The 24357-nt window shown below is 34.4% G+C and overlaps 1 protein-coding gene across 2 annotated transcripts; it reads right to left on the bottom strand.

Annotated features, from left to right (window-relative positions):
- Positions 1 to 6006: 6006 nt before the first annotated feature.
- LOC144447344 (protein NDRG3-like) lies at positions 6007 to 24003 on the bottom strand. Of its 2 annotated transcripts, none has more exons than XM_078137312.1 (12): positions 23890 to 24003; positions 21942 to 22062; positions 19267 to 19366; positions 17825 to 17945; positions 16425 to 16487; positions 15667 to 15727; positions 14527 to 14613; positions 13524 to 13601; positions 12709 to 12812; positions 11509 to 11626; positions 10033 to 10168; positions 6007 to 7116 (listed from the first exon to the last, which is right to left on the bottom strand). In XM_078137312.1, the coding sequence occupies exons 2-12, from the start codon at positions 22053 to 22055 to the stop codon at positions 7019 to 7021; spliced, it is 1080 nt and encodes a 359-aa protein (XP_077993438.1). In that variant the 5' UTR covers positions 22056 to 22062; positions 23890 to 24003; the 3' UTR covers positions 6007 to 7018. The 2 variants fall into 2 exon arrangements, with proteins under 2 accessions (XP_077993438.1, XP_077993439.1); XM_078137313.1 differs by having other exon boundaries at positions 21942 to 22059; positions 23890 to 23992.
- Positions 24004 to 24357: the final 354 nt, after the last annotated feature.

The following is a 24357-nucleotide window of genomic DNA, read 5'->3' on the forward strand; positions in this document are numbered from 1 at the left end:
TGAGTTTGAAGAAGAAAAAAACATTAACAAAAGATGATATTGATAAGGAACTCACTTGGTCTTTCATCAGTGAAACTAGTGGTGAAATGATCAAAACAGATCCACTTGAAGTCAGCATGTTGGGGTATAAGTGGTAAATCAGAGATTTCCCATACCCCGTTGGCAGGATTGCAAATACATCATGCCCAGAAAGAAGATGCATGAGGGCTTCATTCTGTACTGGCCTCAGTTTGTTTATTAGTTTTCAAACTGTAAACAACAAAAGGTAGAATTGCTAATGAATGCAAGACCAGAACTACAATGAAATGGTTAAACAAGTGTGGAAGACATGGTCCATGTAACCAATACAACATGTTGTAGAGCCATTGAAGCATTCAAACAGGAATACATCGGATTTAAATCAGATTGCCCCACGTCGGGCACCATTTCATGTAACCCTTTTTGCCCGTTTCTGGGGTACATGGGGGGGGGGGGGGGGGGAATTAGGATCAAGGAAAGAATTTCTATACATACACACAGGCATGGCCCTGGTTCAATTGCTGACTTTCTACCCAATTTACACTGAGATGAGAGTAAGGGACAACACACATTTGGGTGTAGAAGACAATCATAAAGGTTTAATGAAAACAAACAAAAAGAAGAATATGCATCAAAGTGTTCATCTGCTACTACCGAATGCTTATGTACTACAAAGTATACAAAAGGGTTCAATCATTCAGTGACAGTTCTAAAAATATACCACAATGCACAAACACTTGAAATCCACAGCACAATCTCCAACCGAAAGTGTCCTCTAAATTCCAACACTGGTGGCGCTCTTCTAGTTTGACGACGCTCAGTTGGAACGCCATCAATCAATTCTACACACTTCTCAGCAACTCAAATGTCCATGTTCATACACTGTAACACAGTACACTTCGACTCTCCACAAAGAGTCAATACTGGATCGTTCTGGGTTAACAGGATCCACACACAATGATATCTTCACCAGGCCTGCTATACACTAGTATAGTCTAGAATTAATCAATAATAGTTCAATTTGTGTCCACACAATATCTCCCTCTTTCTCCTGTTGGGAAGCCGACTAACCTGCTAGGCTCATTCGAGAAAAGAGAAGGGAAAGTGAAAACTACCTACTGGAAAATCACGTTCTCTGTGTGCAAGTATGATCAATTTGTTATCAACATAGGCTAACTGCACATTTGTGAAATTTTGATGACGGATGTGAAAAGCCAATTGCCATCTTGTATAAGTTACAAGGATAAAATATATGAATCGAGGCGATAGTATATTCAATGGATAGCTCCTTTTATTCCTCAACAATGGAAAGCACATATGAAGATGCGCTAAGGATTGTGGTACATAATAAATATGCAAATAAATTATGCTTACATACCAATCATACTACAAGTTAAGTTCACAAGTTAAGTTTACTGTACCACCCCCTCTTACACTCAACTTGTGTCCAAATTTAAGACACTCAACTTAGCCTTTGAAACTGCCTTCGTAAACACATCAACTATGTTACTACTGCTTTCAACATAAGTCAGTACAAATAAATAGAATTACTATCTTCTTTAGAATGTTTCAGAATGTAGCCATAGTTTTCAAGTATGAATACCACTATTCTGACAGAAAGCGCAGACAGAGCAGTGAGGGTAGAGACAGACAGGTGGACTGAAACACTCAAAAAGAAAAGAAAAAGAGTGATGACATTGACCTTTGGGGCCACAAAGTGGACACCTTTTAATGTCGTCATGAATGAAAGAATACTTGGCATGGAAATATGCAGATTTTTATTTTATTTTCTGCAAGTTTTGCTTCCTATGCATTATAACTACCAAAGAGTGGTGATAAAAACAAACTTTTAATGCACTGGTTTTGAAATACTGAACACAAATTAGAGGTACATAAAAAAGATATGAGGGGGGGGGGGGCAGAACCATGATAGATTATGTAATCAAACACATATTAACAAGTGATTCAAAATGACAATGCAGTACTTTTGAAATAAAAAGTTCAAACATACCTGTCTGCTGAAACTATAGGTAAACTCATGGTGCTGTGGTGAAGTTTGTTTGTGAACATACTTTTCAACTGTAAAACTGTCTTTGTTCACAACTGTACCCTTAAAGTTGGTAATGTAGCATCTTGTCCTGTCATCAACTTCAAACAGCTCTTTCATGCTGGTCATTAGTTTAGAGTATCCAGCTGTTCTCTTCATATCAATTTTACACAAATCTCTACTATGTCTTTCCTTTACTTGCACTTCATCACCATCACCATTACCCTTTCTCTTTTTCCACCCACAATGCAAACACGAGGTTTTTTAAAAAAAAATTCTTTGTCTTTAGCTAAAAATCAAATGATATGCAAATTAGCCGATTTAGGATAGTATGTACAGCAATCATATGAGCTGAATTCTGATTATAACCTAGTTGGCAAGAATGTTGCCAAGGCCAATGAACAAACTGAATATTTAATTTAAATGGTCTACTAAAATATAGTTATACCTTGAGGTAACCATAAACAACAAAGTCAATGCATACAAATTCATAAAAGTTGTTTATGCACTAACCAGCCATCTGTCGTAACATATTATGCTAATTTACAACTTAACTGGAATTATATGCTAGTAAACATGTCTCTAATTTACATAACTAGTAAACTTGTCTGACCGGTCAACCTAAAGTCACTGACCCTGTCAATAAACTTTACTAAAAATCACCACTTTGTGTCAATGTCCACCATTGAACCTTCTGTATGAATGTTCTTAGTTCTGAATATCTGCCTAACTGTTGAGAGCTGAAAAAAATGTATTTACAATAACTGTAGAAACTGCTTATTAACAGGCACCATGTGTGATGCAGTGGGTAACATAATGCTTATTCTGAACAGTGTGAAGAAAAATAGCTGTTACATGAATGTGCACAACTGTGTACTATATAGTTGTGCTGTTCACAGCTGGAGTACATGGATGTGAGAATTGGTGTAACAAGAATGTGAAGAGAAGTGCTACATAGCTTGTACATGGTTGTGCACAACTGAGTACTATAGTTGTGCAGAACACAGTTATCGATGGTACATGGCTGTGTGAGAATTGCTGTAACAGGGATGTGAAGAAAAGTACAACATAGCTGGTACTTGAATGTGCACAATTGTGTACTATAGTTGTGTTGTGCACAGCTGTAGTACATGGATGTTAGAGAATTGTTGTAACAGGGAGAAAAGTGTGCAACTTTGCTGGTACATGAATGTGCACAACTGTGTACTACAGTTGTGCTCTGCGATAGCTGTCAGAATTGCTGTAATGGCAATGTGTACAAAAGGCCTTCTACAGGGTATGATTCCAATACAGCTGGTACAGGGATGGACAAACACTCCAGCACAGAGATGACATGTACATCCATCCATGTAACAAGCCTTATTGTTCACAGTTATGGTTACCAAGCAGGGCTGTCAAAAAAAATATTCAATTTAAACATGGCCGTCTGAGATACATGGCCATGTTCATTAATCTGAATTAGGCCATGTATGGTTTCCTATTTATATTGAAACCCCAAAAGATTTGATGTTGTATGTACAGTTACTGTAAATTACCCTTACCGTTTGTGTGTGTGTGTGTGTGTGTGTGTGTGTGTGTGTGTGTGTGTACTTTTGATTTACTTTTCTCCTGAAAGTTTGTTGTATCCCATTATCGATTTGAAATGTAGAAAAATGTACGGGCCATGAACAAGACTAGTGAACTATTTCCACGGTCCACATCAGATAACAATTGTGTATTTCTTTCGTATCCATTTTGTATATTTGTATCGTATGCATGTTTCTTTGAAAGTGTAGCTTATTTTTGTTATCTGGTGAAATAAATTTCATTCATTCATTCAAAAAAAAAAATGGTACACAGATCCTACATAGCCTAGAGTTACAGTCATATGGGGAAAATACCCACGAGTGGACTCTAGGCTATACAGAGTGTAATGTGTATTCAACAGGTGTTCACTGACAGCTTATCATCACACAGGGCAATGCAAAGAACTTGTCTTTGTTTATGGAAGTCTATGCATATTGATTAGTTAAATTTACATATTCATCATCATGGTTTTATTAACTATCAGTTTTTTAGATCGATTGTATTAATTGAATTTTAAATATATTAGAAAGATTACCATCATGGGAACTAATCTGTAAGGTACACTGTGACGGGGTGCCCTCACACATCGAGCAACTCCTCCAGAGGAGGCCGGTGAGGGCAGAACGACATGATGCATCATCGAGTCTACATGGGAACTAGCTTCATGTGGCTATAAATTGAGAATTTTTATGTCTTTCATCTTTGTTAGTCATGTTCCAAGAACCACACACTTGATGTACAGTAATTTACATGACTTGTATATATAGAACTGATGTCTTTGAATTTTCAACAACTAAAGTCTTCAAACTTATTATGTAAATCTAAATGTAAGTTTTTAATATGTCTACTTTTGAAATAAAGCAGGACGTTGTTCAGTATACTGATTTCTTCCTAATTTTTCTGTTTTTGTGCTCTGTTACAGTGTAAATTCTTTTAAAATTAAAGCAACAAATATTTGAAATGAATTTATGAAGAACATTAAACTATACCTTGGAATTTTACTATGTAGTCTAAGACTTGTTTTCTTGCCATGGGAGGTGTGTGTACTTGGACGATTGTTCGATCTGAGTGTACGTAGATGATTGTTTATTGATGTCTGTATGTCAGCAATTGTTGATTGATGTGTGTTTGTGGATGATTATTTATTGATGTATATGTGAACATTTTTTTATGTGTACAAGGATGATTGTTTATTAATCTATGTGTACATGGAGGAGTGTGTATTGACTTATGTGTACATGAATGATTACTGATCTGAGTACACAGACGATTCTTTATTGATCTGTGTGTATGTGGATGAATGTTTATCGATCTGTGTACACATGGATGATTGATGTATGTGGATGACTGTTTATTGATCAATGTGCTTTGATGATTCCAAATTTTATTGCTATCCTTGGTGGAAAGTATACTGTAGCAAGGTTAACATACAATTTACAGTGTGTCTGGTTGTGCCAAATTGAACACTTCAAGTAATCAATTGTAATTTATATATAATGGCTCTTCCGTGCAATGAAGACCTGTTGGCCTAAGTAATCAAATTGTATATTGGGACACAGAACACAGATATACAAATTGCAGGAATATACAACAAAGGTAAGTCAGCTATTTGGACACTAACATGAACACAAACTAAAACTTTAACATATAAGCTATCTACATACAGTCGCATCAGTGCAGTAAGGTCGTATCTGCCTATACAATTGCATAGCAGATACAAACTTTCTGCACTGATGCAACGTAACAATGATGTATTTACACACAGAGTGCACTGGAAGGTGTATGTGATATCAAGTTTTCCTCATGTGGTAGCATATTCAACCCTATTCAGTGTTTACACCATCTTGATTCCAGAATGCTTAAACCTATGTAACTAAGGCACAGTTATCATCCATTTGTGTAATCTACCACATGAAACAACAATGGTTTTAGTTTGTGTCTATTTTAGTTTGCCTATAACTTGCTTTCCACACTACTAACACCCACATCAGAGACAAGACAAGCACACAGTCAAGATCAATGAAGGTAAAGGTTTATTATCAAACACACTGGGGGTCAAAAAATAATTGCGGCATCCTATCGAGCCAAGACTATTTAATTACAGATAGTCTAACGATGCATCAACTCCAAAATTAAAAGTTTGAATTATTGCATGCACTCCAGTGAAGGAAGACCAAGGTCTTTGAAACACACTTGCACACCAAACACTATACACGTAAAGATCTCCATCACTGCTTTTCCTGTTTCTCAATTAACTGATCTAGGAATTCTCAATTTCAAATAGAAAAAACATTTCAACTATCAACAATAAATTGCTATGAAGTGTTTCTAAAATACAACTTCTGCATATTCAAACTAAACTTTTTTTCTTCTTCTTTAATACTATAAGTACTATACTATACAATATACATCAGGTATTCAAGTCTTGGTCATCTTATTTCATGCAATATAACCAATGCATAATTTTGGAATATAACTCTCCTCTCGCGAAAAAAAAAGACTTTGAATGGAATGTGTACACATTAATATCTATAATATAGTACAGATCAATGGCAAAAATTTAAATTTGTACACGCAATCAATCAAATGTAACAGTAGATTGTAAGGTACACCGTGACGGGGCGCCCTAACACATCAGTCAACCCCTGCCACTGAAGAGAGAGGAGACCGGTGAGGGCAGAACGGCACAATATATCTCACAGTCTAACGGAAAAGAAGAATTGACAGAAAAATACACAGGTTAATTTAAACAAAATACATGTATATTGATAATTATGTCGTCTAATTGCACCTGTTTTGCTCTGTAAATCAAGTAATTAAAAGGTTGTTATTTACAATGTTTTGTGTTGCAGGAGTTGCTTACGATGTCTTCAATATAAAATATATTCCTCATGTTATTGTTTGTAGAAAAAAAAATGTGGATGTGAATTTTTCACGACATCATACTTGTCGGGTTTCTAGGCCATTCCATTTCATTTGTAACCCGATGATATTCTATAATCATACACTGCATGAATGGGTAACATTTCCGGTTTGTATACATGAAGGTCATTTAATGGAATTGCAGCAATTCCCATTTGGCTGCAATTCCGTTATGTGACCGTTATGTATACGGAACTGGAAATGCCACACTTTCATGTACATTGCTGCAATGAGGACTGAAAACGAAAGTAGTAATAATTCGGCCAGTGGTGGCGCTGTACATTGACCTGAACTCTGACCTCTATTTGATTGTTTAGTTATCCTAACTTTAATAACAAAATAGGACTAAATTCATGAAATAACAAATGTCATGTTTGTAAATGTGGAAAACAGCTATTTTTTTGCTCCAACCAGGCAGCTTCTGTGTGTAGGTTTTGTTCCATACTTCTTCTGTCTCTTGTAATTTTAACACGTGGGATGTACACTGTGTGATGACCCAACTGACATCTGAGATGAACCTCTTGAACGATGCTTGCTAAGCTGTGTAACACTTAGACCCGGAACTGTAAATCAATAACAAGATATGGAACACAAATCACCAACATGAAAAGATTTACAGTCTTATTGCTAACTAGTGGAGCCTGGAATCATACCGATGTACGTACAAGCTAGGCAGTCTGACTTCATTCAATATAGTATATACGATCAAAGGTCTATAATTCAATGTTTGTATTTCACAGCTTGAAACCTATCATCCATAGTCACAGAAATTGATGTAAACATTCACTGTATAATTCTCACATAGGTACTGTAAAACCTGTGAATGACTGCTCAACTACATTTATCAAATTTAAATATCTAACAATCTTCACTCTCAAACTCTCAATTATTTGGCTTATGTCATTGTCAGTAGCTCAGATTTATTGGCTGCCATTACTGAGTGTACGTAGACGGTATGGATTCAAGGCTCTTCTGTACTTAGCTACACTTCCTTAAATACTTGAAATCACACTTCACAACTAGACTGTAAGTTATGACATGTTTGATGTTGTCACTTTATAATAAGGTGGAACAACATGACATACTTTACATTCTAACTTCAATGTGATCTCTATTCTTACTTACATCTGTGGGGATATTTACAAGAGGTTGCTAGCCGACAGTGACAATGTAATCTCTGGAACTTCCTTGGGCCTGTTGTTTCCAAGTAGGCCCCAAGTAGCAGTGAATAGATTGTGGTTGTGGGCTACAAGGATTCAAGTTTAGTGTCACAACTTTGAATTGAACTATACATATATAGATGAAAATGTGAAAAACAAGATTTCTTTACATCAGCCCCAGCAATGCAAATCAGATTTGTAGTATTTGTAATATGCATGGATTTATATCCAAGAATTTGAACATCGAAACCACGTTTAGTAATACACATTTCACTGTCGTGTACATCCCCACTTTAATGTAAGTAACAATCAGTACATATGAACACACACGTACATACATAACACATCACAGAAGAAAATCTCACTATGTACTTCAAGGAAGGTTTATTTCGTATACCATATACCCATGCTGACTTTTACAAAAATTGTTAGTTGATGCATCCAACTAGCATGTCTACAGGCAAGCACTGAACTTTTTAGCATTCACCTGATTTCATACACCAACCCTGTAATCACAACATGCAATCCTTGTAATCAAGGCCATGTGTATTTGGAATACACGATGATCCAAATTTAAAATTATTTACACATCTGTTATGTTAATACTGCTTACTGTGTAAACATGCGATAGATTATGGTGCAGCTCATTTTCAATTCAAACCCTCTAACATTTGAATACTATGTCATAATGTATGTTTTCGACAATCAGTTTCTCTTCTTTTTTTTCTCGTCAATTCAGTATGTTATGACTGCCAAGGCTGCATATCATAATATACAAGTTTGGTGTAATGATGGCAAATGCCTATGCACAGCCAATGCCTGTAGACAAACTAGTCCCAAGAAATTGGAGAATTACGTTTTCATGTTTTAGATATGAACATTGATCTCTGAAGAGTCTTGGGATTCCTGTATTAATTTCACTCACATACTTAGACAAGGGTAGATGGTATGGAGTTACTGCCCTATATCACACTGCTTATACATACTTCTGCAATCACAGCAAGTATTCACTTAGCGTATTGGAATTACTTTTGCTTACAGGACAGTAAGAATGTAAAATATACTCAAGTTTCCAAAAATTAATGCAAAGCTTATAGACAATCATGAGATCTTTGCAAGATTTCTCACTTTCTGTTATTGGCATTTTCAAATGTACTTGATAAAAAAATGAATTATCACACAAAAATACAATCCTAGATGCACTGATAGAGGGCAATAACATCTGATTAAGTGCTTTATACAGTAGAGGGGGAAGAAGAAGAAGAAATGCAAGTATGTCATCAACATTAGAATTGTACATTACCACCCCATGACACAAGAAAATGAGCAAAGCTATAGTTACCAATATACTCACATTGATATAAGCTGAAAGATAGACACAATGGAATAAAGAATGGAAGGAAGCAGAGTTCAGTAGTTGCATAGTAGACAAGGTTTTTTTTTTCATTATCATCACTGGTCTATCCTTTCAACAGGAGACCAAAATTCAGGAGAGCTATGACTCAAACAAGTATGGTTTCGGCTTTCAATACACCATATTCTGGTTATTGGATAAAGATGAAAGATTCTGTACTTTGGCCACTAGAGGGTGCTAGTCTAAAGGATATTTTCAACCAGATGTCTGGGCTCAGCACTAGCCCTGTTGTGTTCTTTCAAAATCCAGGGTTTCATAGCAACATATATCAAGGGTTTGTAAGTTCATATAATTATACTGTTTTTGTTTTCAAAAGTGTAATTTTTAGCCACTCATAGTTAATTTCATTTTGTGGACAGCTTCTACCAAGTACATGTAATGACAATGTCAACAAAATATTTAACTCTCATTCAATATACTAATCTCAAGTTCTTTCACAAAACTACTGCATAATCCATAACCAGAATATGGTGTATATTTCATCGACACTTACTACTGGTGAAAAATGCCAGTATTTCTACACATTACAAACTTGAGTATTGGTTCTGTTGTACTTGTATTATATCAAATTCTGTTTCATTACTGGATCGAGAGATTACACACTAGTATTTTGAGAGTTGAAATTTAGTATGTCATATTTTTACAAAAATGCTTGAGTTTCTGTTTGTGATTTTATCAGCTAATCCATTGCAAACTCAATATTTACTCTCATCAACATTTCTGACTGGATTTGTTATTTCATTGACTGAGTCAATCTTCCAAGATGGATTATCCCTCAAAAACATTGACAAAACCATGTCTATATATGATTACATGCAAAGCATAATAATTTTTTTTTTTTATTAATGCAGCAATGGGTGTGACCTCACGTTTGATGTACTATATATAAATACACGTCTACTTACGATATCCAAGTCCCTGTACAAACAGTTGGAAAGCTTCACAGACTTTAGCTGGTTGTTCTTCTAGCACCATACCACCACAGTCAGATATCTTCATCCAGGTTGAGTTAGCAGGATCAAGACGACTATTCATGTCAACCTGTATTTACAACCAAATTGAACAGATAATCTTTATTTTACATCACCAATCACTGCTTTTAAATTCATGTCAACCATTATATTTTATAAAAGTATTCTTACCTACTATGCGTTTTTTCTTACATCGTTTATCTGCAAATCTACATCAAATTCCACAATGATTGTAAACTTTTACATTGGTATGTGGTAATAAAGTTATTTTTTATTAACAATTTATTATTACTTGATGTTTTAACTGTGCTTGCAATGTACTTGTCTTTTCATGTTTTCTGCTGTGCTTTCACTGATACTGTACTTTGCTAGTGAAAGTTAAGCCATCTAGAACATTGGAGAACTCAAGTAAACACTCCAAGTGTACGACATCCACACTTTCAAGTCATTGAGTTCTGTTCTTTATAGCAATTGTCATTTAAATAGTCTACAGGCTATCCTTGGCATCATCTTTGGGGGAAGAGAGATCTTCAAAGCCACAGAAAGCCCCTAGACCATCATCAAAATGGTCCTCACCCAAGTATCATTATTATAGAACCTCCATTTTTAAAGCACTACTACTATTTTTCATGAATATAAATGCTTTGTGCAAGGCGCACAAGCTGACATTCAATGTTTTTCCAGAGTACTATTTATGCAATATTAATAGGTCTTTTGCAGTATTCTACTTAACTGATCATGCATACTGAAAACATCACTTGCTATTGACAAAAGTCAAATTTGATATTCAGACCAAAAATGTAATTATGATTTGATAACAGAATTTAATACACTACACAGTATTAAAAATATACAGTTAACAGTAAAATGTTGAGGGAAACCCCCATTATCCCATCAACTACATGCTAACGAAGCAAGACGACAAATATTCAATCCCTTTGAATGCATGAATCCACATTACTATTACATTAGAATAATGTAATCCAGGTTTTATGTACCCTGGTAAGTATATTCACCCAAGTGAAAAAAACCCAGGCCTATAAACTCAACTTGTGCAAATTTAATAACAGCATAACTGGTTTGAGGAATGTAATACAATAACTTAACTTTTTTTTTCAATATTAACACAACGTGTTACTAAAGACAAGTTAAGTGTTAGTGTCATTTTGAAAACATCTTCAATCGTCAGGATTCGCTATCATAATATTTTGGGTGTGAGAGAAAAATTCTATAAGTCATGTGACTTCAAGTTCATACACAACAACCTATACAGAATGGAGACTTCATGTTCAAATAATCTGCTGGGTAATTATGATGACTTGTCAAACCACGGGTCTCTGAACACAGAGAGAGATTTGAACATGCTTACTGGATAAATTTGAAAATAATTCATAAGATATAATTTCTTACAGTTTCCTTTATATGAGGAGAATCAGCACCCGATAACACCATAACTGGACACTTAAACTGTGGGGCTGTCTTTTTCTTCTCTGGATCCATTTCTCTTCTGATTTCCAAATGAGTTCGTCTAATAAACAGTTAAAATTCAAAAATAGTGATGAACATGACATGTCATTGCAGCCTCACAGACTTCCAAAGAACATATAGATGTTAAAAGTAAACACAGCTATTAAAGTTGGGGGGTCTTATTGTTAGACAGCCCTGAGATTTGCCTATCTGGATTGAAAATTTCATTCATTGACATGCAAGTATGTGGAGTCAGATGAGCAAGTCTCTAGGCTAATGATTAACGTGACTGGTTCAGAATCTGTAACTTTCTGGTTTGAGTCTCAACAATACCATTTGTTTCTGAATAGTTAAAGTCCTTTGGTAAGATTTGAATCCCAATTGTGCTCCAGTCAACCCAGTTGGATAAATGGGGACCTGGTAGGATAGAGGTTGCAATGTGAATGTTTTAATCCTATGGCTATGCGCTTATAAAGGCTGCAATCCTCCCCAGGGAGTTGAAGTTATCATACATGTAGGGTTGTTGTGCCAGTATAGGTCTGTGCAATAGGTAATAATATTACAGCGTTATGGCTATGATTGACATTCATTATGGAAGGTGTTTAAATAAATATTTACCACTATTATTATCTACTATGTTTATGTTATATGGAAAGTGTACAAGAAATACAATGTCTTTCAAATTTCAAACCCTAAGCGCCATTTAGCAGAAAAGAATGAGTAAAACATACAGCAGAAAAATTCAAGGTAAAGGCACTCGAGGGTGATCTTTTAACAGAATTTAAGATAAGATTTGGAACACTTTGTAGGCATCATACACAATCTCCTGGGGTTCTTATCATGGGAAAAAGTCTTCTTGTGTCAATGGATATTTATGTAACAAGTCATCGCTCTCAACAGATGCATGTACATACAAAGGGTATATAGGTTGGGTTATCAGAAAAATCAGTTGAGATACACAGGTACTTCATGCACATTTATTTGATCAGTTTGTAATCAGAACTCGATTCACACGTGACGCATCTGAATAGAAGTAAAATGAACATGAAATAAACAGATTGTAATTTCTCTTATTAAATTTAGATTGAACACAGTCCCCTACAGACGGAATGTGGTTTGAAGCATGAAAAGGGATTTACTTACTTAATGTAAGATTCAATGAAGCATGCCAGGTTATATGGGTTGATATTCTTCATCATACTTTCTTTGTAGACATGCACCAAGTCGTGATTGAGATCCATGGTTTTCTGTCAATGACAATATACAGACAGTAAGTTTGTGAGTACTAGCTTCAACTGGAGTATTATTTTTGTGACCAGACAACTTCCTATATATTCTATGTAACTGTAAATTAAACTGTGTGGTATTAGCCATATGTACATAGTACATGCAGTATAATTACACTTTTCAATTTCCAACACAAACAGTTTTAGAAAGCTGTATCTAAAGCTTCAGTCCTTTCACTGAGGACTTCATCAGCACACTGCAGTAATTACTACACACTAAACAGTTTTCTAAAACTCTTTGTGTTGGAAATTGACAAATTTATACTACATTAATACAGCTATTTATTCATCGTAAATTGTTACAAAACCGATAATTAGACATTGTATATGGTAATTACAGGTCAATTTCATCCCAAAATAGAAAACTTAGTAAAGTATCAGGTCGAAATCACATTGTTGGAGGTGCTGATTATATATTAAGTAATATGTCCGTAAATAGATTATATGAAATTAATTGATATTTAAATAAAGTAACTCGTACTGTTATGAGTCTGTACACTGATTCAAAATCACCAACAACAATGACACGAAATATTGAAATACAACATATTATCCGATTCTGTGTATCCAACATTACAAAAAAACATCATTCCATGAGTTTCTTTAAAATCAATTTTTATCAATGTGCTTTAAATCATAGAAAAGATAAATGAATTCATATAATAACATTACCTTGCCAAAATGATGCCACAACAGGTAATCTTCTGTGAATTTGGTTACTTTGTTTCCACGTAGGTAAAATGAAGAAACCTGTAAACCAGTAACAAAATTGATTATCAAATACCAAATCATCAAATATTACACTTATTTAAAAGATGTCGTGAAGCAGATGTTGGACACTGTTTTGGTGTATGCATATAAAAAGTTTCTTACATGCAATATTTTGTTTGCGTTTCTTGTACCATAATCTTCCTGATCATCTGACAAAATGACAAATATTGGTAAATTGTTGAATTTATGGTTGAATTGGTAGCATTCTATTCACTGAATGGTTCTCATTTCTAAATAGACATTTTCACAAATTTACACTGTCAATATCTACTATTAAAATATTCCATGTTTTTAACAGCATTTTAACAAAAGCTACAGCCACACAGAACATGTTATATGTATTTCCAGTCTGTACCTTAAGCTTAAAAGTTGTGTGATGAAACAAATTCAAGATTGTCTATGTACAGATTTTGTTACAGTAAAACAATGATGTGAAGTATTATTATTTTTTGTTAAGGTTGGTAAAGATGTAAACTCTGCGTAAGTTCCCTTGTCATTAGACTGTAAGATATGTTGTGTTGTTCAGCCGTATCAGACTTCTAAACCATGATTGTACTAAACAGTCCAATATCCTGTACAGTGCAACCAAATTTGGATGCAGCCAATCAAATATCATGATGCTGTAACAGGAGTCAAAATGACCTTTCAAGGCTGATTTGTGTGAGGGAGCTGATAGCATGGCATGAATGTCATATCTTATAGACTATCTCGTCATTAGTAGTAGCGAAAAAAAAGTATTCAGAAGTACTTAAATCTGCTGATATCTGCTTTGAAAGCTTACTGGAACTTTGAAGTAATGTCAAATTTGTACAGATTTCTAAGATCTTTCAAGGGAGGTGTTTTAGAACTGCTAACAGAAAGATTAAAAAGTCAACAATTTGACAGAGAAGTATATTTTTTTTACCTTCTGATAAAACCATTCACTCCACCCTGCAGCGGAAGAGATACAGTTCACCAGAAATAAAGCATCAACCTTGTTTGGATTATGTAACTGCAAAATAATGTTATACAAAATTCAGTGAATTGTGGAAATTTGATTATTTGTAGTAGTTGCAAAGTATGTTACGCTTCCAATGTATATGTTCTGACTATATACTGGACCTGGACCACGATCATCCATGAATAATTTATCAAAGAATAATTATTCACATGTTATAAAAAAGTGGCTATATGAATGACAGAACGATATATATTTTGAATTTTTCATTTTATATAACTACTTTACCATGTTTTTTGCTACTTGACACATAAATGTGAAACAGCATTGATAAAGTCACTGTTTGTAACTCAGTAAGTTGCAAAATGTTGAAAATGTGTTAGAAAATGTCGTTGTTGTACGTACAATAACAAACATTTTACACACTTTAATTTTTTTGCAGTTTATTGAGTTACAAAGAAGACCTTGGTGTATGTTGTTTCACATCAAGTAGAAAAATATGGAAAAATTGTTTTATCAATTAAAAATTAAAAATAAATACCAAATTCTCATCCATATGGCCACTTTAAAGTTCACCTGAACTTGGATGATGAACTTGGACAAGAACACAAACTCTAGAGATCACAATTCATATTTTTCTTAACTTGATCTTCAATAAGACCTGCACATTTGTATCTTGTGTTAATGTTGTGAAAAAACTTCCCATCACAGACTTTCTTATGTTTCATGCAGGCCATGCTGTATACCACTGTCCATTCAACAATCAAAGACAACAGAGAGTTTCAAATCTGCCCTCTCCAGCACTGATATCACCGATCTCATATATCATGCTCGCCTTAACACGGGTGAGATTAAATGATGCTGCCAACGCTACGCCTGTGTGTTGATAATCCTTTTTGGATATTCACATGTGGGAATTTGAAGTTGAGTTATACACAATATTACAGTAACTGTACTTTTTTCACACCTCCTCTGGGTTATCCAGAAAATCCATCATGAGAATTCATGAAGTACAACTGTTTCCTGATTACATTCCATACATGTTCACCCATTTTTATCAATTTATTATCATTCTTTAATATGACTTGATCATATTTGCATACTTACAGCAAATCTTGCTAGAACATTTGCACCAGCTCCAACACCAAGACCTATGAATGTCTTGATTCTGTTCAAATAAAGAATATAAATAAGCTGAGTTTATACAGTTTTAGGGGTTAATTTTTGATGCACATCAACTGTACTTGTGGTAGTCTACAGTACTTCATTGAAGTATAGTTAACCATTGGTTGCAACTGGCAGAATTCAAACCCGGTATTTTGGCATAACTCATTAATGATATGATGACATAAGTCAATATATGTATGCTATAATGTCTCAGCAACCCCTATTTTAGATTTTAGATTTACATATTATGACACATGACAAGCTAGAAACATCATAACTTTAATATGTAAACAGACACATATCAACATACACTATCCTTACACTCTGTATTAACGTATGGTTTGGAGATTTTAGTGGTTAAGGTCCTGGAGGGATCACTTAAGATGCAAATTTTATGAACATTCCATCATGGGGACAGCTAGATTGGGAAAAACTGTAGATGGAAAGTTATTAGTTTTGCTGGTGGCAACCAATCACAACAGAAACTGTCAAAGATGGCAATTCTCTGGAAACCACTAATCAACTGCTGTGTATGTATGTCTTTGGTTATCAAGGTATGTCTTTTTTGGACTTCTCATCATTCCTAGAAATGTCCCAAAAGGTAAGTTCAGACTGCAGAGGCAGCTACTAAAAGATATAATGGCTCCACACATCACAAGTTGATAAACGTGCTGTATTGAGGTATTAATACTACTCACCCAAAGTGTTGTAGAACAGGTAACAAACCTTCAGATATCTGGTCAATTGTGGGGTATTCAAATCTAATCAAAAGAAAATAATACATATATTACAAGACCTAATGACAAACACAGTTATCCTCAGTCTTGAAGGAGTGGTAATAAAGTCATTTATGAACCCTTCAAATGCTGTCTCTCAATTTTTAGGTTCTCTTTTATACGTAGAATGACTTCAGACTAAGTCCTAAGGCTTAAAGGCCCATGATTTAAGCCCATGGTAATGTATTAGTGTAATCTCATCAGTATAGATTACATACATGTAGGATAATATCTTTAGTTCTGGAGCAAATTTTCTATTACATTTACAGTTATATTTTCTGAGTGCTGGTGGGCTATTCGATTATTGAAATTGCACCTTTTCATAACTTTACATAATGATCAAAATTTGAAAATTGATTAGAATATGCAGATGTATACAAATCTTGATATTATCTAACACCATGTCTCATATTCCTACTACTATTGCGGTTTGCCGATTGAGTGAGTACATTATTCAAGAACATGTATTCTGTTTTTCCATCATCCATAAATTGTACTGACAAGATTGTAGATTTTCCGTTCATGCACTAGTAGTTATTATATGTACAGAATGTCTGCAACTACCACTCATGAAGGCACATCAAACAGAAACACATTAATACTGAAAATACTGACTACTAAGTAAACACACATATGAAAATATAACAGTCTGTTTTGACATGTCAGTAATGATGGATTTGTTTGTATTATATTACACTTTTATATTATCTATTATATTATTATACTTTTTAAGTCATAATTTCACCTAATGACATACAAAGTTCTTTTATAGCCGTCTACCTCGTACCATTAGTGATCTCTTGATCACTTATGTACTTAAATTCAAGGAATTGTAGAAATTGGAATGCAAAATGGAGTGTATAACAGCTGAATGTCTGAAGTGAAATGTTTTAGTGTCATCAGGCATAAACTACATCACGGAAGATAATCGTAAGGCTGGTATTAAAAGGAAAAGAATATCTCCACGAATCTTACATACTAGTAAACCCAAACTAGGTGTCATTTCTAAGCCATCAATGTCTATATTTATCATACTGGGTCATGTAAAACTAGGTAAGATTTTGTAGGGCAATAACTTATTATTTAGAGTTCAGTTGTCTGACACATACCAAGAAATTTATGAAACTTATACACGTTTTTACCTGTAACAAAAAAACCCAACCACAATTATCCCTGATTTTGTGATTTATATTTCTTAAAATAACAACTGATACCTGTTCCTTGCATATAATTTCACTAACAAGAGTTAGGGGCTGTGATACTTGCATACTGTTTTAAAACACGATGGGCCCGTCCTCATTTCAGGCAACATAATTACTTACGAGTGAGGCAGTGTATTGGCCCCTTCTTCTTGACCAGGGGCATTGACATGATAGACACAGAAACGTTTCAGTATTGGCTGCATGTCAATGAAATTACAGAATCCCTGGAACTGACTCACATCTGACAACAGAATGGAGACAGAATTAGTTGTGTTAGCCTGGCATCCTGAAAACTGTGAGAGCATTAATAGTTCAACATACTGCATGAGGTCGACATGGTACCGGTACATGTATCGAGGCAGGTATTCATTATAACCAGATAATGTTCTTGCCATGATTGATGCAATTTGATTAAGTAGAGTATCTTGGTTTTTTCCAATACATACAAGTAGCCTCATTTTGGGCCCCAGTACAATATGCGCCATGCAGTAGTTTTAGGTAGTCATTTATACATAACCATATGCTTTGGATCGGAAGATAGTAATCATCATGGCCCGGTACATGTACAATGATTTGTGTAAATACTTCAGCCATTTTGGTACATTATTATAAGATATATATTCCATCAATACAATTCATAATATCTATAATTTTGTACACAACTTAATATTCATGGGGTCTAGGTTCACAGTATCAAATGAAAATTTCTACTGACAGAGTCAAAAAATTTTTCTTGACCAAATTTTCAAAGACATGCCATTGTGATAACAGCCTATTACAGGACATCAGTGAAAATTTGTGATTTGCTTAAATCTAAATTTTTTTTTACTGTGTCTGTAGAAATTTTCATTGATATAATTCTGTATTTTGTATTGATTTTTGACTTTGTATTTTTAATACATTATATGTTACATGTATTCCAAGCAGTTTTGAAATTAACAAGACAAAAAAGTCACATAAAATATTAGAAATGTGTAATCATGGTATCAACAAAATAACACATTTTCACTGTTACAATTCCTTCTGCAATCTGACAAAATATCCTCTTTTTGTCACAGTATTCGACAAATCCAGCTGAGTCAGACATTGCGATGACATTACTTAATGCAGACTCCGCAGACTCGGAATACATGTACTTGACATAGGTTAAATCCCTGGGGATAAAATCTACATCTATATTTATGCATGTACATGTATGCTGTTAGAATAATGATTGATCAACATAAAATGTACATGCCATAAAATAACTAAGTGATGCTATTAATCATCACATTTACTCCAGGCATAAAGCTTTTCTCATAACACCTTTCCGATATAATTTATTCTACATATTCAGAATTAATGCAGTTTCTCTGAGAAATACATAGAAACGCATGACTTTTGGTGCAAAAGAGCAGCTTGGTATGTTTACACAAAGGTTATATTTCTCTCTATAATACTTGTCGTGAGTGTTTGGAGATGAAGGGGACTGTTTTTCTGTCTGCATGAAAGAAAAACACCCGACATATGCATATTTAGTGGTTGAATCGATGGAATGTAAGAAAACAAATCACTTTACTTACGGTTGAGTCCAATATCGTGAAATGTTACAATAGCAGGTCGCTTTCTGTCTCCTAGGGTAGCAACATGAAGCGTTCCAATACCCGTTTCAACATCTTCCTCCTGAGTTGGAAGAAAAAAAATGAACACACAATTTAATAAAACTGATGCAGATTTTTGCAGTTTCATAAGTTCCTTGTTTGTAGACCTAGTTTGGATTAAGATTAAACTTTCAGTGTGAAAGACAGTTGTCTCACAGAGAGCTACATGTATTGAAAAAAAAATGATACAGAACAAAAGAATAATCCTATGTGAATCCTTATGACTCTATTGATAAGATAACACAAATGCAATTATGAGGGATTGAATCCCTGGTCTTAAACCATCTAAATTGACAAATATATAACAAGAAATTTGTAAAGATAGTTTTAAAAATATAATTTGATTCTAGCACTTAACCCATACCTACATGTAACAAACCCATTCTAAGACTTCTGTAACAACGCTACTTTAACAGTTTTCAGACGAGTATGTCTGGACCGGAACTTAATTTATATGATAACTTGACCTTTACCTGTACATTTGTTGCAGTGCCGAGTTTAATTATCATGCTAGCTGTGGTAAAACAAAGACTAGCCCTTTGCATATTAACCAGGTACTTCATTCAAGATTCTTGTTCAATGTTACTTAAAATTCTAAACTGGCAGCCATTTATAGACATCAATGACGTATGTAAACACACAGTAATCAATATGTCTAATAGTAGAAAAGTTAATGTATGGAGATTATCAGGGTAAGGAGTGCTTTTAAGTTATCTAAGACACATGTAAGGAAGACAGCTAGTATAGTTCTTGTCTACATGTACACTTTCAGTATAATTTTGTCTGACATTCATGTCATCAGGAACATACATTAGGTTGGTCATGGTAACGTAAATCATCCTGAAGAAAGTATACTCATTGTAAATCACAAAAATGAGTTCAGATTCAGAGGACAGACATGGGTCTTTGCGGATGTGATGCAGTGTTTTCATTATGGTTTGGCACTCAGGTAACAGAAAGGGAGAAGGAGTAGAAGTGGCATAGCTCCCAAATGATTTACAATAATTTAATTGGGTAACCCTGGTAAAACTGACTCCGATACATTTTACCTACAGACTGCCCTAATAGCAAAAACTGTGAAATCAGAAAGGCAGCATTGAAGGCAATTACAATGAAATTTCATGAAACCCTATGCTAGTTAAAACTGCCATGACTATTATTAACTACAGTACTGTGAATACCAGTAGTCATAACACATCCCCACAGAATTCTGACCCCAGTAAGCACTAGTAATGATATCAACTGGTAATTATTTCTGCTATGAATTTATTCATGAAACTTGCTATCGACAGATACAGTACATAAAATTGCTATTCAAATTATGGCTGTTTGTACAGCTTCTACCTGTATGAATAACAACGTACAGTCTGCTATGATAATATGAAATGGTAAAACATACTTTTGGTACACATGTAAATATACAGATGGACAGTGACACACACATACACATACACGAATTAAAAGTTTAACTTCCACATTTGAAATTTATTGTATACAGCAGTTTTTTATACTAACATTGCCAACAGAATCATATATAATGTATACATGTAAGTATGCTTTAGAAGACAAGTTGAGCAGCTGAACTGTAATATTCATTAACTAATGAAGTTTTATGTAAATTGAAAGATATAATGAAATGCAGTCACTGCAATATTTCTCCTCTGTACTGCAATTAACCACATGATTTACTGAGGGTTGGATGAGTAGACACAGACACTAGCTTTGTTAGACTAGACATGCAGAATATGTAGACAAACAGATGGGCAGATGGATGGGCAGATGGACAAACAAACAGACAGACAGACAGACAGACAGACAAAGTGCATGGACAGTGTGAGATCCCTTTAAATTACATTAATGGTGATTTCACAGACATCTGACAGTTGAATTGAGATGAGCTAAAAGCCGAGACACTAACCTTACACCTGACAACCTATATGCATGTTATGAAATGTTAGAAAGGTAAAAGTGAAGCATAGAAAAAGAAGTTAATGTAAAAGTGATGACACACATGATGAGCATGAGCTGACAGAATCAGTTTCAAGTATGGATGTTAGTAGATGTGTGCGACAGCATACATTTATCACAATAATTACAACTTTCTAATATTGTTACACTCAAGGAAAATTGCATCATAAAAGGAATAGGTAATTATGTATTCCTCCCCCAGGGCAGGATTTCTTTTTTTATTGATCTAGACATGTAAAAGAGACTTTCAGAAGGTTTTCTACAAAAATTCAAACACTTCAATATATTTATATTAAAAACCAAACCAAATGAATTCAACATTTCTTTGGAATTTGACTCAAAATGACATTCGTATCTAATGCTTTAGATGTGTAACTTTCTTGCTAGGTCTACTGGCTTTTCAGTGTTTGTCTTTCTGACATCTTCCTTGTGCAGGGAATAACATGTCAAACTTTAGCCATTATCTCTAAACAAGCCATTTATTTGTAGGAATTTTATACCGCTAATACAAGGTGTACACATAGAGCAATGAAATAGTCCACTTCAAAGAAGACAGAGGATTTTACAAGTCTAAAATGATCAGTGAGTCTGACAGCAAATGGGGGAAAAGAATTCATTGAACTACTTACCCCAGGTAATGAACTGCTAGTATTTGCCAATAATGGCATATCAGATGTTATTTTATCAAGCGACCGAGGTGCAGCAGTGGTCACCTCAACATCTCGTAATTCAACGTCATCCATCCTTCTGCTACATTCGACAAAATAGAATAAAGCAGAATTACAGTTTGTGTCTTGCGACAAAAACTCTCATTAAAGTGTCATTGTCTGACTTCAGGGTCATAAAACATTGTGCAATGACATCAGGTAAATTGTTGTCCTTGGAATTCATGTGTAAAGGTCATGCCATGCTATAAACTTAGTGAAGTGTTCTGATTTTTCAAACTGTTCGATATCACAAAGTATTCACCTACAAGTCAGTGACTCGTCTTTGTGGATTTTTTCACTGCAGGTTAATATATCTGAAAGCCCATTGAAAATCTGATGGAGGATTTACAAATCAGGGCATCATCTCAGGAATTTGTTGCCATGAACAAATTGAATGGTAAATCATTAAATGTTGCTGAGATTCACCAAAATAACTCATATTACATAATGATACACAGCTCTAATGTTTCATATGAAATAACTATTTCAGAGTCATTACAGTACAGTTTGATTTTCATCACATTTTTGTCAATAGTTTGAATACAAAGTAATACCATAGTTTAATAATATCTGTGTACGCACATTTTCAAAATCATTAGCAATAAATTTTGAGTATGACAGCCTGACTGCTTGTGATATTGAAGCCCATTAATCTACATAATATTCACACTCGTACATGTAGTAGTATAGCTTGTGTTCTTTTTATTAATATTTTTCTTAACTCATCAGGAAATTACTTGTAATGTAAGGCAGGGTAAGTCGACTTGCAGTGAGAATGTGTATTGTCCCTTATATCACTCATATTTCCCTTAGCTAAAGGAAGAAAAACATTGGGTATAATATCTAATAGCTGTATTTATCACACCACAATTAAATTATGGTGTAAACTGATACCTTAAGGTATGAAATAATGTTCACATTGTGGCACACATCCTTTTATGAAACTAGATTATCTACATGTAGTATCACTTCTAATGTGTTGTACATGATGGTACCACTAAAATATTCAGTGGGTTTTGTCACTGTTTGACCAAGTTTAAGGTGTATAATCATTGTGTAAACAAAAGGAGAGGTACAGTTAGGAAATGCGTCACAGCAGCACTGGTACACAGTGTCCCTGTAATCTCACACAACCAGAACAGTTGTACATATATCTTGTAGTTGTACACTTGATTGATGATGATATTATTATCATTATTCAGGAAAAAACATGTAAAACGCGTATGAGGAAGATAACCCAATTATTCAGTGTAACAAAGTTGATCGGGATTTCAAAATCAGTTTGTTTACACCTGAAGGTTGGGTATTTCACCATTACGCTTACATTACAATAGTCAATAGTTAACGTTATATTATTTTATATTATTAGTTGGGAATACTTAAATATCAAAAACGATCCATATAAATGTTGTATAATATTTCATACACAAAATTAAAACAATTTTAAGTTGATTTACCCTAAACTGTGACCGTATTAATAAAATAAAAACAAACAAAACATGTGGGTTGAAAGTTATAGATTAAGAATGTCGTTATTGACTAAATTATCTCGCGTCATCGAGTATGGAAATGGTTGAACGTTCATGGAGACACGATCCAGTTATACTGAAAATGGTCAATGAGTGTCTTTCAATAAACACACACGAAAATGTCGACACTACCACCGATTATTTTACAACTGACCACAGAGTCGTATTCATTCCAAAATTTAAAAAAACAACGTTACAATATAACATGTACATGTAATACGTGCGTGGGACAAACGCGATGTCTGTACTGTGCTGTGACGTTTCTCGATTACCATGAAGCAAACTGAATTAACTACAAATCTGTGACAATTTTACGTAAATTCTGGTAAAACAGTACTCACCCGTGTGTAGTAAAATGATGAGTATGGTGAAATCCCGAACAGGACTTTTAAATTTTGTGAAATGTGAGTAATATATTCCGTCCGCAATGAATCACACGCAGGTTGTTTCGTCAACAAAGTAGGTCAATCGAGGTTAACAGACAAGCCTTCTGATTGGCTAGAAGTATTTGCGGTCACAGAAAGAATAGAGACGAAAGTCAACGTAATTCATTTGGAAAATATGTACCATTCGGTAAATTTGCTATCTTTGATACGCTATTACAGTTTTACACATAATGTATCTCAAGAACTGACATTTATTCAGTACTTTTACGATTTATCAGCAGTTACTTGTAATACCAATCAGAGAAGACTTTAGTTTCAGCAGGTATGATTACCCCACTACTTTTCATAGGTAACAGTACTAACAGGAAATAGATGTGCGAATATGATGTATTGGTTTTACTTTGATTTATGGTAATCGAAAGA

This window comes from Glandiceps talaboti, chromosome 16 (assembly GCF_964340395.1).
Source record: "Glandiceps talaboti chromosome 16, keGlaTala1.1, whole genome shotgun sequence".
NCBI lineage: Eukaryota > Metazoa > Hemichordata > Enteropneusta > Spengelidae > Glandiceps > Glandiceps talaboti.

Bases quoted from the DNA above. Each gene is read 5' to 3' on its own strand.
- LOC144447344 (XM_078137312.1), bottom strand. From the start codon at position 22,055: ATGGATGACGTTGAATTACGAGATGTTGAGGTGACCACTGCTGCACCT. The intron at 17,946-19,266 runs GTAAGTAAAGTG...TTCTGTTGTCAG, and splicing joins TCACGATATTGGACTCAACC to ATGTGAGTCAGTTCCAGGGA. The intron at 11,627-12,708 runs GTAAGTAAATCC...ACTGTTTATTAG, and splicing joins TTCATTGAATCTTACATTAA to ACGAACTCATTTGGAAATCA.